At 38.7% G+C, this 18,247-nt stretch overlaps 1 protein-coding gene across 1 annotated transcript; it reads left to right on the top strand.

The window, feature by feature from the left end:
• Positions 1-5,971: 5,971 nt before the first annotated feature.
• Positions 5,972-16,394, top strand: LOC144628097 (cytochrome P450 10-like). Its single transcript, XM_078486155.1, has 9 exons — positions 5,972-6,462; positions 9,156-9,358; positions 9,932-10,219; positions 11,521-11,618; positions 12,801-12,967; positions 13,369-13,447; positions 14,307-14,463; positions 14,903-14,946; positions 15,915-16,394. The coding sequence occupies exons 1-9, from the start codon at positions 6,020-6,022 to the stop codon at positions 16,023-16,025; spliced, it is 1,590 nt and encodes a 529-aa protein (XP_078342281.1). The 5' UTR covers positions 5,972-6,019; the 3' UTR covers positions 16,026-16,394.
• The last annotated feature ends 1,853 nt before the right edge of the window (positions 16,395-18,247 follow it).

The following is an 18,247-nucleotide window of genomic DNA, read 5'->3' as shown; positions in this document are numbered from 1 at the left end:
TAAACTTCATCTAATTATTAAAAGTGTATAAACATATAGTCTAAATTAAATGTAATATTTATTGAATATTTGATGACACTAGTACAATTAACTCAACACCCATAGTGTGGGATTTGTACCATGTAATTTTAAAATTAATAAAATGTTATCATTTCGACGGACAACGGAAGATTCTTGCTGTAAAAAAAATGGTCATAATGAGAAACATTTATCTTTAAATTGCATGTTCCCTTGATCCCTTATAAATGCTGTACTTTCTCCCTTGTACCCCATTAATAAATTCAATAGTTTACTGCTTCTTAATTGAAAAGGACAATTCCCTTCAAATTGTGCTTTTATCCATTGAAATCCAATTTATGGAGCAAAAGCAATGTAAAAGAAGCAAAAACTGGCGATAAAGCAATCTTGGGTACTTTTGCTTAAAAGTGAGCAGTGTATACATGTTGCAAACTGTGACATGTCTATTATGTATTCGCTTGTTCAAGCAAACGTTCTTGGCTTCTAGTCAAAAAACGTATCTGCACACTTTGCAATCTGGGACAAGACTGAAATAATAAAAAAGACCGTATTTGCTTATGGAAGCAAAAGTTGATAGCTTCTACAAACTGTAATACTGTAAGTAGACTCAGAGACTCAAAGGACAGTGCAGAATGCAATGGAGTCGACAATTGAAAGTATTGTTTGATGTTCGTGTTTATTTGCCTTATTTTACTTGCAATAAGATATTGAAACACCACTTGTATTCCTTCCCGGGTTTTTGTTACGCTAATCTTTGCAAACGTAACACGATACTTCTGTTCGTTTGTAACAAAATACTTTTGTTGTTTTCCTTGAAAATGCCGTAACGTGACCCTTTGTTTGTTTGTCTCTTTTTTAGTGCAGAATGCACTTTTGTGATGGTTTGGTGGGCAGTCGTGTGATAAACCTCTAACGCGCTAAGGCGCTATGGTGTAAACTTTTAATCACCAATTAATTAATTAATATCAATTAATTAATTATCTCTGTGAAGGGGGAGGGGATGGAGAGCACCTGACCGTGTACCTGGCCTTGGTAAAACGGGAAGTATATACTTACCATACTTACAATTAAACAACTCAAAGGTATATATTTGTTTTAGAAAGCACTATGTTCTCCTTGTAGTACTATTCTTTCTGGAACAAAACACTTTGTGCTAAACGCATGCGCAGATTAATATGCGTCACGAATATCACGTGTTTCTTCCTGTGGACGGATTCCTGTAGACTCCGTGGCGCCAAAATAAAACCGCAAAATAATTGGCGTTACAGTAGTTCATGTGAAATAATTCTTGATATGGCAACGCTGTTTTCTTAGAAAAGGTGATCTAGCATCTAGCACAATTTAGAAAAACTATTACTTGAATTTATCAGTAATATCTGTGATAAAATCGATTTTGCACTGTTTGCAGAAAATAAATCACATTACCTTATCATCACGTTACATACATTTTCGACAAAAACAAAAGGATCATGTTACGTGTTTTTGACAAAAACAAAAGTATCTCGTTTGCTGTTTCAATATCAAACTGAAATTCAAGCGAAAGAAAATTAAAATAACTGGGACGTGTTTAGAAATTTTGTATTAAAGCCTAACGTGGTGTGCTTTACAATTGCGGTAGAATTCTTGTAAAATCCGTGGCGTTAATTTGATTAGACTATTAAAGCATCACAGCGATCTGAGAGAAAAACAAAAGTGTCATGTTACATCCATCACTTCCTTTCCTTTGATTTCTTCTCCATCGGTTGAACTAACCTCCGTATTATTTTGTATAACCTCTGCCAGAGACGGGCTTCGTGTGGAAGCGAAACATGCTTTCGTGCTCGACATTTCTTGAAAGAAATCTTCACACTACGTGCTTCTCGGCTTCATGCTTGAGTGAACGTGTGACGTGTTCACCAGACCGTGGCGAAAGCCATCCTCGGAGACCCAGGGGCAGTTAGTGGGGCGCGGGAAACGCGAAAATGCGAGTAAAAAATAGCGCGAAACTGCGGGGAAAAAATCGGCACATAAGGCCCCGTCCACACTGACCCGGGTAAATTTGAAAACGCATCTTATTTTTCCCGGTTAAGCCAACCGTCCACACTGAACCGGCGTTTTAGGACTTCGAAAACGGAGCTTTTCAAAAACGCTCACCAATGAAGCGTATCGTTTTCAAATTTACCCGGGTTAATTTGGACGGAAAGCATTTTACCCGGCGTTTTCAAAAAACAGCGCTTCAAACTGAAAACTAAACTCATTCTACTTATTTTCAATCGAAATTATTTTTGACTGGCCATATTGCATTCTGCACTTCCCTTTGAGTCTCTGAGTTTGTTTCACGGCGACATCGATGGCATTTGTCTTCCTTTCAATAATAAAGCCAATTATTTCACTTTAATTTAATTAAGTTGCAGTTTAAACTGCACGAAAGACGTTTCTCAACAAGTAAAGAGCAAATCTAGTCAAAAAACATCTCTTTCGAAAGGTTTTTTAAAACCCAGTACAGCTAGGATATTTGTTTCCTTGTTATCAGGAGTTTCACGCCGAAAATCCCGGTGCAAGTTTTTGCATTCCTAATTACGAAAGCGACGTGAAAGTCTAAAAATCTAATTTAATTAATTTGCGGTTTTCACGTGGCGCCATGAAGTCTGCAGAAATCCTACCACAAACACGCAATACAAGCGATGTTCATGAGAGTTCCAGCAAAAAAGTAGACTAAACTGCGCATGCGTTTGGCGTAAAGTACGTTGCCCTAGAACGTCGAGTAGTACCACAAGGAGAGCAAAGGGTTTTCTGAAAAATATATATATCTTTGAGATCTTCATATGAAAGTAACGTAGATGTGCTCCAGGTTTTACCAAGGGGTACGGTCAGGTGCTCCCCACCCCTACCCCCTTCACAAGGAATAATAAATTAATTGATATTAATTAATTAATTGACTATTAAAGTTTACACCATAGCGCTTTAGGGGTTTAGGGGTTTAGCGGACGACAGCCCCAACAAACCATCACAATAGTGCATTCTGCACTAATCAAAGGCTCTTCGAGCAACCTCATGGTAATTCGATGAATGAAGTGCCGACCTCCGCATTTTTTCTAAATAAGTGTCCAGTAACGTAAAGCAATCTCACTTTGCTTTATTTTTCCACGTGAGTTGCGTCATTGATGGCTCGTGCTCGCAGGGGTCGTAGCGCTATTCAGTTTTCACAACCAAAATATTTACTGGTTATTGTATTACCTTTGATCCTTTTAAGCATTAAGTAAATTTGTTTTGTGAATATGTTTACTTTTCTGTCAGCACGTATAGCGTTATTTTTGAGCAGCGGAAAAAAATTGAGAGAAAAGATACGCCCGAACACTTCGTGTATCTGCTCGACTCAAAAAGATGAATCAAAGTCTCTTCGAGATACCGACTTTTTTGCATGAAGTATGAGTCGAAGGTTTATCCTGTGCATTGTTCTTCGAACTTATCATTACAGTTGCTTTGTAGTTTAGTTTAACAATTTCCTATCTTCGCGGAGGAAATGCAGCCATATAATTTTGTCAAAAATGGCTCGTCCGCGCCGGGTATTTATACACATATTCCTCAACATTACACAAATAAACAGTGCAAATTTCACCGAGATCTGACAATTCTATACTTTAACATTGCAAGGACCTTTCGAGGCAGTCGATTACGGCAGCGAAATTAGCAAATGAAACAACAAAATATGCGTTCGACGCTTTGTTTTTGCGACGAAAAAGCACGAAAAAAATACGGATATTTCCGACTACTGTCGGAGAAAACATTGCGCATATTATTGCGGCGTAAACAAATCGATACACTCAAGCTGCGTTTTGTCTAGGCTCTGCGAGGGTCGGATATCAAGACAGCTTCTTCGTGGGCTTAAGAAGGATTAAACAAAAGCCATATATACAGTGAATGCTTTCGAATTATATTTGAAGATGAAATACGAAAAAATTTTGCTGCCTTTGACTGAAATTCCACTCGAACTGCGTCGATACGATCGCATGTTGTAAAGCCGATTCATGCAACATTGCTGTCAACGAGAGGTCACGCCCCTAACGACCTAGGCTGATGACGAAATAGAATGGCGCTTGTAGCGACCAAATTTGGCCTAATTTTTAACCGCTCCTAAGCTAAAAGAAGCCCCCATCTCTTGCATTTGTTTTAACTTAAAAAATATCTTTGAAAAGAGCGAGTTTTTTTTTGGTATGGTTTATTTTTGACGTTTGTAACTTTTTAAACGATGTAAGTGCTAGTGATTATTTATTCGTGTTTTAGTTACGCAATCCATTGTTTGTGCGACGCTTTTTATAAATCGCCTTTCAGACACACGTGCGTTGAGATAAGAAAGCTGACATGTCACTTTTTAAATTGTTATATAACGTTTGTAAATGTGACAAGTCACGTTTTTTTTCCACGAGATCGCAAGTGATCACCCACAGCTGAAAGTAATCCCTTTAGAAATTAAAACAGTCCCTTGAGAAATTAAAAAAATCCTTTGAGAGTTTACAAGAATGTGAAATTTTCCCTAACATAACTGTTATTCTCCTACTTTCGCTTGTAAACAAGCAAAAAAGTCGAAAAAAACGGATGACGTGACACGAGGTGACGTGACGCGAAACAAAAACGTGCCGTGGATGTTGTGTTGACTAAAACACATCACAAGGCGAGCGTAATAATTTTTTATAACAGTTTAAGCGTAACTATATGTAGTTCATAGCGCCAATTCCGTATTTTATCACAAAAATATTTAAGTGTAACCTTTGAATCTTTTTAGCATTAAGTAAATTTGTTTTGTGAATATGTTTACTTTTTTTTAGCAGCGAATAAAATTTGAGAGAAAGATGCGCGTTTCTGCACGACTCAAAAAGATCAAGAACGGATGACGTGACACGAAGATGATGTGACGCGAAACAAAAACGTGCATGAATGTTGTGTTCACTAAAACGCTTCTTTGAATGTTTTCTTACGTGAATGGGTCATTGATAGCCTATGCTCTGAGGCTTCGTTGAGCGAATTCTATTCTCTTTTATCACCAGAGGATAAGTGTAAGTGATCCTCTTTCGATTTGTTTTGTGAAATTCAATTTAGTTCCCTGAAAGAGAGAGACCCTGGAACGAGGTTGAAGAATAATTTGTTTCTGATTGACATGTGCTGAATGCGTTTAAAGGACCCTTCTGTCAGCACGTTTCTCGTTTAATGATGAATTAATTGCGGTTTGATATCAGAATCCAGTGAGTGATTGAGTGAGTGAGTGTTCGAGTGAGAAAATGCGGCCCATAACATAACCTCATTACCATTCGGTAAAAACGATCTCTGGTGCCGATACAAGTAAGCAGAAAAGTAATCCGTTACCTTTGCTTTATGTCCATACGAAGTTTTGAAGTATTATTCCATGAAAAAGAACATTCTTGGTGTCCGTTGACGGTTTCAATGTGAGAGGTGTCCGTCTTATAGGGAGTTTAGTTACAGTAAAATGACTGAAAAACGGCAGGGACCATTACCAGGTGTCTGTCTTTGTTATTTACAGACAACGTGAGCAAATGTAGTGAGTATACCTGGTAGTTAAATAAAGCAAAATTGTAAAAATAATAATAATAATAGTAATAATAATAAAAATAATAAATAATTTTTAATAAAGAGGAGGTTCCCGTCACATGGAGTGGTTTTCAGGGAGGTCCTCAAATAAAACTAATTCAAGTTAAACTCAAGTTAAAAAGGTAAAAATATAAAATTACAAGACAGTATAATGTTTTAAAAATTAAGAATAATGTTCTAAAAATTTAAATTAGTATAATATTTTCAATAAAATTTAAAACGCCGCTTTTTTTACTGCTTCGCGTAATACTATTCGTCATTTTTCCAGTCCGCGGTGTCCAGTTTAGTAGTCCAGTCCAGTCCAGTTCGTTTGGTGGCCGCCCGCAAATGCCCTCGGGGAACGCCGTGCCAGTCCCCGATACCGGGCGGATATGATGCTGATTTTGTTATGCAATCGCTGTGAGTCGGCAAAAAGAAAATGCTCGCCGCCAAATTTGCTTCAAAGCGGGTATCTCCAACACATCTGCATCTCTTTTCTCCCATTTCTTCGTTCGGTCAGGTGCGATTTCAGCGAGCAGAAGTAGCACAGCCGAGATCAACTTCAGAGTTCATCGATGATGAACCTTTGCCGTTTGATCAAATACCAGGACCCCGAGGAAGATACGCGGCCGCAGTAGAGTTTTATCGTCAAAGTGATGGATTTTCAAAATTCTATAAGCTAAAAGAAAAGCTATTCAAAGTCTACGGACCAATACTTAAGGAGGATGTCACAGATAAGACCCCAACCGTTCACATTATGGAGCCGGCTGACTTCGAGACTGTGTATCGAGCTGAGGGAAAATATCCGGGCAGGGGAGTGGCTGTAGAAGCCTTAAACATTTATCGGAAGAGAAAGGGACAACCTCACGATCTAGTGAACTTGTAAGTATTATAATGGAAGCTGATTTGGACATTTGCATGCAGGTACAATATATATTGTTTGTCTCGACAGAAACTCGTTGGGGACAGTGTGCGACAAGGGGGTGGTGGGTGGGGGGTACTTGAACCATGTTTAGGTATACGGGTGACACTGGGGCTTTGACCCTGACCCTGTTTAGGACAATAAAAACTTAAAATACCTACCCTTTGTAGGACAACCCCCCCAATTGTAAGACCCTTTTTAGGACAAAGGACAACATCAACAATCATTTCACTGCAGTCTGCATTTATAGCACACCGCCCGGGGGAGGGGGGGTGCCTCCTATATAAAAGGGATGGGAATAACAGTCAGAAAATTTGAATTACTCTACATTGCAACTCGTAACTCTTAATCACAACTTAAACTCACCATCGCGACACAAGTCTTGATCACAACTCATAACTTGCCATCATAACTAATAACTCTGAATCATGTGGGACGATTAAATGCAGAGGGCCACACAACGTTAGGAAGACTATGGCACAATTCTTTGTCGGATCTCACGTAGCTTGGAGATGCATGTACTAGAACTCACTCGAGGTGTATAAAACAGTAATTTTAAATGCACGGCTAGTACGACGACACTTGTATTGGACAATTTATTTGGCCGATATTTCGACTAGTCAACTAGTCTTCTACAGGGCCAGAGCTGGAGTGAGATAAAACTTAACGGCTCCTAAAATTTAAATTAAAGTATACAAGTAGATAATACGTAACACGATAGCCATATAAGGAAAAAGCATAAAATACAGCGTCGAGGGTGTAATATATACGTATAAAGAAAATACGGCTTACATCTTTTTCTTATTTTTTTTTTATTTTTTTTTTTTACTAATGCTTACAATACATACCACATATAAAAAAAAGAAATAAAAAAAACGTTTACATACTACTTACCCTACCATATTGATTTTACTAGCAGTCTGTACTAACAGTCTTTACTAACACCTGAAGGTGTTTTCTAAGCAGCATAAAACTGCAATGCACTATAGGACATTTTTATAAAGCCGTATTATACATGAGAAAACTATAATACACTACAGAACTATGACACAGTTAAATAAGTTGAGGATTGGCAATTAACAAGAAATAATAAAAAAAACTAAATAAGACAGAAGAAGAAAAACAAAAAGAAAAAAAAACCTACAGTATAGGTGCCCAAGTAGCATTATATTTATGAAGCGATTTGTTTGCTTAATGGCTACTTTACGTAGAACTTCTAGTTTCGATTTCAGTCTTATAAGAAAGCGATCAAAGCTCAGCCTGTCATCACAGATACTAGTTGCAAAAATATGGTATTTTGCGATAAGAAGAATGTAGTTGAGCACTCGCTCGTTGCTAGTGTTTTGGTGCCACCCAAATAAAATCGTGCTTTCTGATAAAGTTACTTCGAGAAATTTTTGGCGCCACCATTGAGTAAACTGTTCCCAAAAGAGTGACGACTCCCTACAATTGTAGAACATGTGACCAAGCGATTGCTTCTCAGAATTGCAAAAAGGGCAAGTGTCGTCGTCTACTAGGCCAGCGCGGAGTAGGCTGAGACGAGTAGGCAGAATATTGTGTATTATTTTAAACTGGAAAGCAATAAGCTTTGCTTCTCTGGTGACCCGGAAAGGGAGTAAGTAAATGTTATGAATGTTTTCTTTAGTAAACCCGTAGTTCAAGATTTTATTTTCATTTGTTGGTGTAGCAAAACGTTTAGCAAGAATAGCATTATACGCCTCTCGAGTGGAGATGGTTGTTGTTGGTGGCGTGGTTTCAGAAGGGGAGCTCTGGGTACTGCGAGATGAATTTCGAATTAACATTTTCCAACTGATCGAGATAGCTCTGATGAGACCATAGTACGTACATAGTGAATAGAGTGTTGGCCTTGAATTTTTGTTTAAAGTCAGCTAGAGAGAGGAAATCTCAATTTTCATTTAACAAGTCCTTGACTTGTATAATTTCCTGTTTAAACCAGGTGCTATAAAAAATCGGCTTTTGGTCAACCGGGATGCTAGAGTTGTTCCAAATGATCTCATTTTCCGGTTTTTTTTCCTCAAAGGAGGTTAAATGTTTATATTCTTACCAATTATACTTTAGTACGGAATGGTAGAAGGCAGGGAGTTTTCGTAGATCGAGTAGTTAAGTGTCATAATGACACTTTGTTAAAAACGAAAGACCACCATATTGACTTGTTACTTGTTCGGGGATTGTTTTCCAGGAGGCATCACTTTGTTCATGTTTTCTTTTAATCCAAGCGATTTTCAGAGCTTTCTCCATTATTTCGAAGTCTAACATCTTTAATCCGCCATGATTCTTTTCAGCATGACTTACATCTTGCTATAGCAACTTGTAATTCCCAAATATCACAACTTATAACTCATGCATCACATTTGATGCCCGTCAAAGGCGAGGTCAGAAAAGGTTATAGCTTTGACTTCACATTTCATGCCCTTCAAAGGTGAAGTCAAATATGCAGCAGCTTTGCAACTGAATTTTTTTCCCTTTTTTAGTTTCTGGCATTCTTATTTAAACCTGACAGATTTTCACAATTTTGTTCCTTTTCTCACAAATTTTAGTTTCGATTGAGATGTCGAACCCTTGGCACTGTTTGACTATAAAACACATGGGTTTCACCAGAAATAGTAAGAGGCCTTAAAATTTTACTTCACAGAGATGGTAAAGAGTGGCAAAGAATTCGCCAGGCCTTGGCCCCTAAAATGATGCGTCCAAAGGTATTGGAGGAAAACATTGACAATTTCAACTCTGTTACAAAAGATACTATAGAAAGATTGGCCAAAATAAGAGGGACCGGTGGACTTGAAGCTGGAGAAATTCCTGACTTGGAAGGAGAACTAGGCAAATGGGCAACAGAAAGTATGTTAGTACAGACAGACTCATTAACTAAATTATTTTGGTCCCATGTGACCATTACTTCTCTTTATGATGTCAGCTTTTATGGGTATTTCCACCTCATCATCATCATCATTGGTCCTTTTTACGTACCTGCCAACCCCCAGAGTACAAAAATCTGGAGACGTCCAGAAATCTTTGCATTGTAAGGATATCATTTAAGACAATGTATGAATACTCTCTGAAAATCAGACCAGGACACTTGATGAAAAACTTGGAGTCTCCCGGGAAAATCTGGAGAGTTGGCAGGTATGTTTTTAGCGCTATTGGACCCATAAGGCCTCCTTTCTTTTCTTTTTTGGTTTCTAGTCACATGTTGAGTCTGAGGGGGTGACTAGCCTCGTGCAGACTTGCCATAGCCTATTTGCCAGCTTGTTCAGGGTTTCTGCCAGTCCTTCGCAGCTACCGTAGCGACCCCGGGACCTAAGTCCCACTGTACTTCACCCTGACAGGCCACCTCCCAGGAACGAGGATGTTAGGGGTTGGTCTTTTGGGAGGTGCATTTCCACCTACTAATAGATATTTTGAACATTTTAGGTGTGGGGACCTTGGTTTTTGATAGTCGAATTGGATTGTATGATGATCCACCAAGTGAAGAAGCCGTGAAGTTCATTCAAGCAGTGGATGATATATTTCAGTGCTTGCACAACCTACTGTTCGGATTTGTGGAAAAAAATTTGTTGCCTTATATAGATACTCCATCCTTTAAAAAGCTAAGCAAATCATTGGATATCCAAAGTGAGATTGGGATGATGTATATTAACAAGAAAATCAAAGAGCTTGAAGAAATGGCTAACAGAGATGATAAATCACAAGAAAATCAAGGTGAGGTTTTTTTGATCCAGTACATCAATATATGTATTCAAGATTACCGGTATCTTTTCTGAAACAAGTGAAGTTTGCTCACTTGTTTGGGAGCAGAAATATTTGTAACTTTCAGTTTGTAGTCTGAGATAATATTTGAGGAGTTCAACTACCCCTTACAAGGGGTTAACTTGAGGCATTCTCAATACTGAATCAGATGGGTCCGGAAGTTAGGTTGGGCACAAAGTTAGGTTGCAACAAGAAAGACTGGATCGAGGAAAACAAGATGGTGGTTGTTTCGATCGATCGCGCAAGTGGCATGGGTAGGTTTCTCCTGTCTGATTTCCCCATTAACGTAAAATTGTTTGATTATTAAGGGTACTCCGTAGGGGGTAGTCCGTAGGGTAGTCCGCGGAGTGGGGGTCAGTGGGTAGTCCGCGGATTGGGGGGCAGTGTTTTCAACTCTCCCGTTTGATACGGTAAACACTTCGAAACCATGTCGTTTTCGTTTACGACAATTTTTTCACGTGGCTCACTGCTATGGCTCGCATGACTCGCATGGCTCGCTTCTATGACTCGTTACATCTGCTTGATCCTGAGAAGCCGGCCACTGTGCACATTAAGCTACTTTAAGTTGTTAACCACTGACAAGAATTTATATATAACTGATGTTGTTGTTTTTCTATTTATCCTCAGTTGTTCCTTTATAAAAATTTAGCTCTGGGTGGCACTGCTGCTATGATAGCTTGAAATATTACAATGAGATCCTCACGTCAGCTTGAAATAGCTTGAAATATTACAATGAGATCCTTCTGGAGGCAGCGTGGCCGAGTGGTTAGAGCGTCGGACTTGTAATCCGGAGGTCGCGGGTTCAAGTCCTGTTCTGACCACTAGCTGGTGTTGTTCTCGGTAGTCCTGAGTTCAACTCCTCGGCTGCGTTTGTAAATAGCCAACTGGTCTGCCTCCAGCCAGTTGGGATTTTTAACCATCTTATGTTCATTTACAATATTTGTTTCACATTGGCCCTGAAAAACCCCATTGCGGGAGTGGTCAGTTAAGTATATTATTATTATTATTTACGTCCTTTGGCTCTCTGTTAAATTACAAAATTTATATGGCAAAATAAAGTTTTGTAATCATTATCCTGGATAAATTTTATATTGGCTAGGCTGATGATATCTAAGACTTGTGAATTCCATGCTGTCAGTTGAATTGTACTTGCTCAATAGGAACTGCATGATCAGAACAGTGAAACTACTGAGTTCTCTCTTACTGTCTAGATTTATATTAATGGGATTAATATTCACTCTATTTATCCTCAGTTGTTCCTTTACTAACCTACCTGCTGGCCAAAAAGGAGTTGACTCTCGAAGAAGTCTGCAGCAATGCACTAACTATGTTTGGTGCAGGTGTTGACACAGTAAGTACCATAAAATTAATATTAGCTTCATTGTTTGTAAGCAAATTAAACTGAGGGTCTTGGCAAAGTGCAAGCCAGCTGAGCAAGTTATGCGAGCCATTTCAGTTCGCCTTACTCCATCCTTCTGACTAATTAACAAATGGAAAATGCCATAGCGTACACTATTGAGTTACGGATGTACGCGGGAGGTTGCTAAGCACCAAAGAAGCGTAAGAGTCGCACGAGGCGATAGCCGAGTGCGACTCTAGCTTCTTGAGTGCTTAGCAAGCCTCCCAAGTACATCCATAACTCAATAGTGTACGCTATGGCATTTACCATTTGTTTTATAGCACAACTTTTAGGCGATTTATCACAGTTTCTTTGAGGTAAAAGTGCGCGCGCTCATTTAAACAAATGCGTGTAGTGCTCGTGTAAGTGCTGACGAAAACCTAAAAGAAAAAACACAGAAAAACAAACTTTTGAATTATTTCAGACGTGCCTTATGCCTAAAAGTCTTTCACCATTAGAGAGAGATGGATTTTTTATGTTTAGCTTTTCAAATTCACAGGAAAATCGAGAAAATACACTTTCTTGTGCCATGTCGCATGCGATCAGTGCGCGCACTCAGGTTGAAGGCATACGTCAGCGTACACCCATGGGCAAATAGTAGACACTAAATTAACCAATCAGAGCGCGTGCTTTACTTTAGTTGTGCTATAACCCCTGTCTATTTTTTCACTTGCCATTCTTCTTACTGTTCCCCAATCAACCAAACAAGGTAGTTTAAGGGGTGATTAACTTAACATTTTGCAAGGTGTGCCATCCCTACGTGTAGTTGCTTAGATGCCCTTTTAACCAGGGAAAGGAGCTTTTTCTAACTGAATACATACCTGCCAACTCTCCCAGTTTTCCCGGTCTCTCCGTTAGAGCACCAAATCTCCCGGGAAATACCTACTGTGGCTTTTTGCAAAATTTTTTCATCAATTTCGTTATTTTTTATATTTCCAAGAGACGTCAGGAACATTTGGAAGGTCTTCGTGTGATTTTCGGAGAGTATTCAGACATGATTGTCAAAAATGACATAAAATTTCTTACAATGCAAAATTTCTAGACATCTCCAGATTTTTGTACTCTGGGGGTTGGCAGGTATTTGAATGATGCTTTCAATATTTTATCGTTATTACCGTCTATATTATATTATAGACTGCTTATACAACGTTATGGCTTTTGTATCATCTGGCAAGAAATCCTACTATCCAAGAAAAGCTTCACCAGGAAATATACAGCATTCTGGGAAAAGATGGAGATGTTACAGCTGGAAGCCTTGCAAAGTTGTCTTACTTAAAAGCTTGTGGTAAAGAGTCTGCAAGGCAAGTAAATTCAGGGGGTGCGATGGGTGCTTCCGCACTCCCCCCCCCCACCCATGGGCCAAAAGGTCCACCCAATAGGGGATTGAGTGTTAAAATGACTCTCAGAATGCAGGAAATGTGGACTTCAATAACTAATTTTTTCAAAATTTCGAAGGGGAGAATTCCCCCGGACCACCATCCCCCGCCAAGACGCTCACGCCTCCGGCGCTCGCACCCACCCAACAAAAATCCTGCATATGAAGTACATAAAGTACTACACTATTTTTTAACTGTCATTGATATTTTGTGAATAGTACTAAACTATATAAAAGCTAAAGTGAGGTAAAAATTCTAACTCAGAAACTCCAAGGTCAGTGCAGAATGCTAACTGATATGTATCTTTCCTTTTTCTTCTTTAACAGAATGACACCAGTTTTTGCATCAAACAGAAGAGTACTGGAGAAAGATGTGATTTTGAGTGGTTATTTAGTTCCTGCACAGGTTTGTGCTTTTTTTAAAATTGTTTTCAACTTTACTTTAGGTGGCTGAACACAGTTTTCCGAGTTTGGAGTATGTATCCTATATATTGTTCTCACGCCCAAACCGTTGCAGTTGATGATCAGCTCAAATTCAGCACAACATCAGCAACTGCATTTGTAATGTTTGCGTGTTGCGTAATACCATGTTGCATTACCATGGCAACCCAGCTAATTATACATCAACCAAAAAAGTTGAATTCCCCTCGATTTCAGAAAATTCAGTCATTCTAGATTTTTTTCATTTGTATGCTTTCATGTAATGTCCTAGAATGTTTAAAAAATCCTTTTGTTAAATATTTTTTTTGTAATCAGCAGTTCACTTTTTTACTTTTACAACCTTGTAAAATTTTTTAAAATTCTAACGACTGGTTCGTTAGAAATTGTGCCTTTCTGGACAGACAATAAAACGCGTGATCGCAGTTTTTCGATCAACTGCACTCATGCAGCATTTAATGTTTGTCTCAAATCCTTGAGCCTGCACGATCGGACTCCAATCCAGAGAGCGTGCGGAAACCGTGTTCAGCCACCTTAAACACTAAGCTTACTTAGCAGACTCAGTCCACAATATTCTCCTTATATACTATACATGCACCATTTGGGTGGTGCAAATTCAAAGTCGAAAAAATATTCAAATGTAAATCACAAGTGGAAAAGCCTTATGAAAGATGTGAAATTTGAACTTGGCTAAAAGGAGGTGACAGTGTTAATGCTCCTAATCTCCATGTAGCTTTAATTTGGTACTTCACTGGTAAAAAATGAATACCCTATAAATTTGGGTTAGGATTTTATGTCTTGTTTTCTTGTTTATTGTCATTTTACAGACAATTATCGAGCTTGACTTTTATGCAACTGGAGCCTCAGAAAAGCACTTCAAGGATGCATCAGAATACAAACCTGAGCGTTGGTTAAGAGAAAATAAGAAAGATATACATGCCTATGCAATCCTTCCTTTTGGATTTGGGCCACGCATGTGCATTGGTGAGTTTTTTGGTGACGAGCCCCTTTCAGATGACCATCCCTCTAACCATTGATCTCATGAACCTCACCTGTAACAAAGACCCAGGTATTACCATTTTCGAAAGAATTAACTAATGAAACATGCATACAGACAAACTGAATTCCTGCAACAATATTGTTTAGTTTTATCCTTGGCTGAAGTCTGAAGAGAAAAGGTTTGGAAACATTACATACATATACAAACGTACAGAAAGAGATCTGGGGGGACCCCATATGAAACATATAGGGATGCTTGTTGGATACTGCTCCAACTGCAGGGCTGTAGCTGCATGTTGGGTCTATGTTTACTGTATACGTTATGGAAAAAAATATGGATAAGAAAAAAGAGGGTTGTCTTCCATTTTTGAGCAAGTCCTTTTGGATAGACTTTAATTAAAGTTGATTATTGTTATTGTTACAGGTAGCAGAATAGCAGAGTTAGAGATGCATCTTTTGGTTGCAAAGGTAATTACGTTGCCAGAACTATTACTATGAAAACAAGATAGTTGAACGCTGTGAAGAACACTTATGTTCGTGTAGATTTGCAGTTTCCCATAAAATTGCCCAGGTCCCTGAAGATTTCGATCTGCAAAACATGTAATCTCTGAGACGCAGCACAAATTAATTGTTATTGTTTATCTTCAGTCTTTCTTTCTTTCTTTTTTTGCCTAGTTCCTAAGTGATGTGCTCTCCTTTGAGAAAGAAAAAGTTCATTTCATACGCATTAAGGACGTTGGCGTGAAAATCTTCCAACATTGACCTTTTTTTAATTAAAAACGTTACCACTGTGAGTTGAGTTACTCATGTCAGAAATGTAAATATTAGGGGGTCACCAAATTCATTGCGGAGATAAAATGTCCAAAAGACCACCCTAAATCTGTAAAATTGGGGTTCACTATTGAATATGGCTGCAGTGTCTCTTAGTCCAAAAATATAGACTTGACTACAAGTCAAGCTCAGAGTGCGAAGCGCGAAAATAAAATTTTCTCTGCCTTATATGGTTTATTTGGATCTATGATTTAAATTGATTCAGCTGGTAACGTTCCTTAAAGTAAATCTAATCATTAAGCGATCACATTTGCACCCGCCTAACAGCGCAATATGGCAAGATTCGTGACTATTCGATGCAGCGTGGACAGAAACTGAAATTGGAAATTTTTAAACTTCCCACATTGAGGTTTTTGTCCATTTTTTTACAATCTGCCGAGAATTGGAAGAGGATTTCGTCTATCAAAAAAAAAATTGGGGGGTCACCGACCATTAAAGAGAGTAAACTACAAGTGAAGTTAAGGCAACGGCTACCAGCCCCAGCCCTAGCCCTAGCCCTGTATGTGTTTAGAAATTTTCCTCAGGGCGCACGCCCTTAATTAACAAACGTATGACAGGAAAACTTTGCCTTGTCTAATGGCATTGTTTTCTTCATTTCCTTGCAGACAATTCAACGATTTCGTTTGGAGTACCACCATGAACCCCTGGAAATGATTCACAAACTGTCAGCAGTACCTGAAAAACCCGTCAAGATTAAGTTTGTAGAGCGATATTAAAAATTAACTCGCCAACCACAAGTCTTATTGTGATGAAGATAAAACAAGTCAGGTGCACACTTACTCACATACATTAATCATCCGTTCACAATTCAATATTATCCCAAAAGGAATTCAACATTATATTACATTTATCTTTTATCTGACGCCTGCATATAGAACTTTGCTATGAGGTAGGAATACCATAAAATTCACTCCTAGGCTGCTATAAGTATTTTACATTTTATATATGTAACACCGAATAGATTTCACAGTAGTAAACCATAAGTATATTCTTAACCTCAGTTGATTCCCAAGAGAGATCAACATCTACTTTCTCCTTACAGTATCAATACATTGTCCAGCATACAGCTAATGAGAATATAGAAAATAATCTGTAACACCAAATTCTCGGAACTTATTTAAAAGAAAATGAATGACAATCAGTAAGGAGAATTTTTGATACAATCATTGCACACAAAAAAGTCACAGAAGTAATCCAGTTTGTAAATAATGTAGTTCTAGATAGTTTACACAATACGGACTCTCAAAGAGCATAATTATTAAAAAGAGATTTTGGCAGTTGTGAGATGTGGTTATCTTAATGGCACCAAGTATGGTCTCAGTAGCCGCTGTGATGGTTTTATCATATTATTATGCCCTTAATTGAGGAAGAGTCACAAGACAACTGGAAAAATGTGTGACTTAATTGCAATGCAATATGTAAACCATCATGGAGGTTATTATGAACATCCCGTTAACGATGTCCTCTGAGGAGTACCTAAGTTGGAGTGGGCAAGTACACGAGCATGTATGACGTCATATCGCGTGAGGAGACGTGACGCACGAGGGTGAGAAAATTGCGCGTTAACGTGGAAGTGATACATACCTGCTAGGTTAGAATGATGTTGTAAAACCAAAACCAAAGTTATCACTCTGGCCAATCACAAACAACACAGACATGCTAGTGAACCAATCAAAACTCGAAGCGCGGGAAAACGTGTGCAAGCTAGTCACAATTGGTTTTGGTTTTAGTTCTGATTGGATGAGAAAGTGGCGGAAGATTTTTAAACCAATCACTGAGCAAAACTAAAGCAAACGCGAGTTACTTTCGAAAATCGCCCTAATAAGATTAAGAATCATCAACACGTAAATTTCCTAACTTCAGTTAGGGTGAACATAGAAGAGGTCGTATAAATTACAAAAAAAAATTATAATAACATTTGTAGTTATACTGTTAGACAAAGTGAAAATTGTAATCTTTAAAATTAAATTTCAGACGCCACCTTTTACTGTTTGGTGTACTATTCATTCTCGTCCCCATAGCCCTTTCGTTTTTAGCCGGCTGGGCCTTGGCACGAGAAAACGAAGGGCTCTGGGGACACAGGATTTCCAGACCTTTAGCCGGCTGGGCCTTGGCACGAGAAAACGAAGGGCTCTGGGGACACAGGATTTCCAGTCCTAGATTCTAGGACTTCCGGTCTACATGTATGCAGACATGACGTTTCAAAAGAATGTATGAGAGAGTCATTACGTTTTCGACTTCCTTTAGGAATTCTTTGTTCCAAACAACCAAGATATGTCCCAAGAGCCCTTCGTTTTCTCGTGCCAAGCCGGCTAAGAGAAACGAAACGGCTAGGGGACGAGAATGTGTACTATTTCCAAATTTTGCCAGTTAAGTGGCTTGTTCATGGCTCACAAAGCACCTCGTACCCAGATCCCCTGACCTGGATACGGGGTCGGTGTTATCACTTTATGCCGAGCAGTGATTTTGGCATCCCCTAAATTTGGGCACCCCCGTCCCAAAATCCCTAGGGAATTTTGGCATCCCCTTACTAACAGCAGGCTGGGGCAAGTGAAGCAAACTAGGCACAATTCCATTCAAAAACTATTTTGCTTTATCAGAAAGCTTTGTCTTCATAAATTTAATCGTTCTTAGCAAACAAACCGTTTGATTCAAGTCCGCGCAATTATTCTTAAAACCGAATCACGCGCCGAAATTCCTTATACTAACACGCACATGGTGCTTGTACATACCTGTTTTATGTGTCACTTAACTATATTGTTAATAACGATATAAACAAAAAGGATTAGTTCACATGGAATAAATGAGCATTTAATTAAAAAAAAAAAAACAGAAAAAGCTTTGGTCTAAGCCCCGGGGGGTACTCCCTATTATGGCCTATACGGGGAGGCTCGCCCGAAAGGGGTACCTTTTTCAGGCTTCAGGTATATAAAAGGGT

Source organism: Oculina patagonica, chromosome 10 (assembly GCF_052425735.1).
Source record: "Oculina patagonica isolate OP01 chromosome 10, crgOcupat, whole genome shotgun sequence".
NCBI classification, from domain to species: domain Eukaryota; kingdom Metazoa; phylum Cnidaria; class Anthozoa; order Scleractinia; family Oculinidae; genus Oculina; species Oculina patagonica.
Note: the sequence above shows the minus strand (reverse complement) of the source record. Positions and strands in the feature narration are given on the sequence as shown.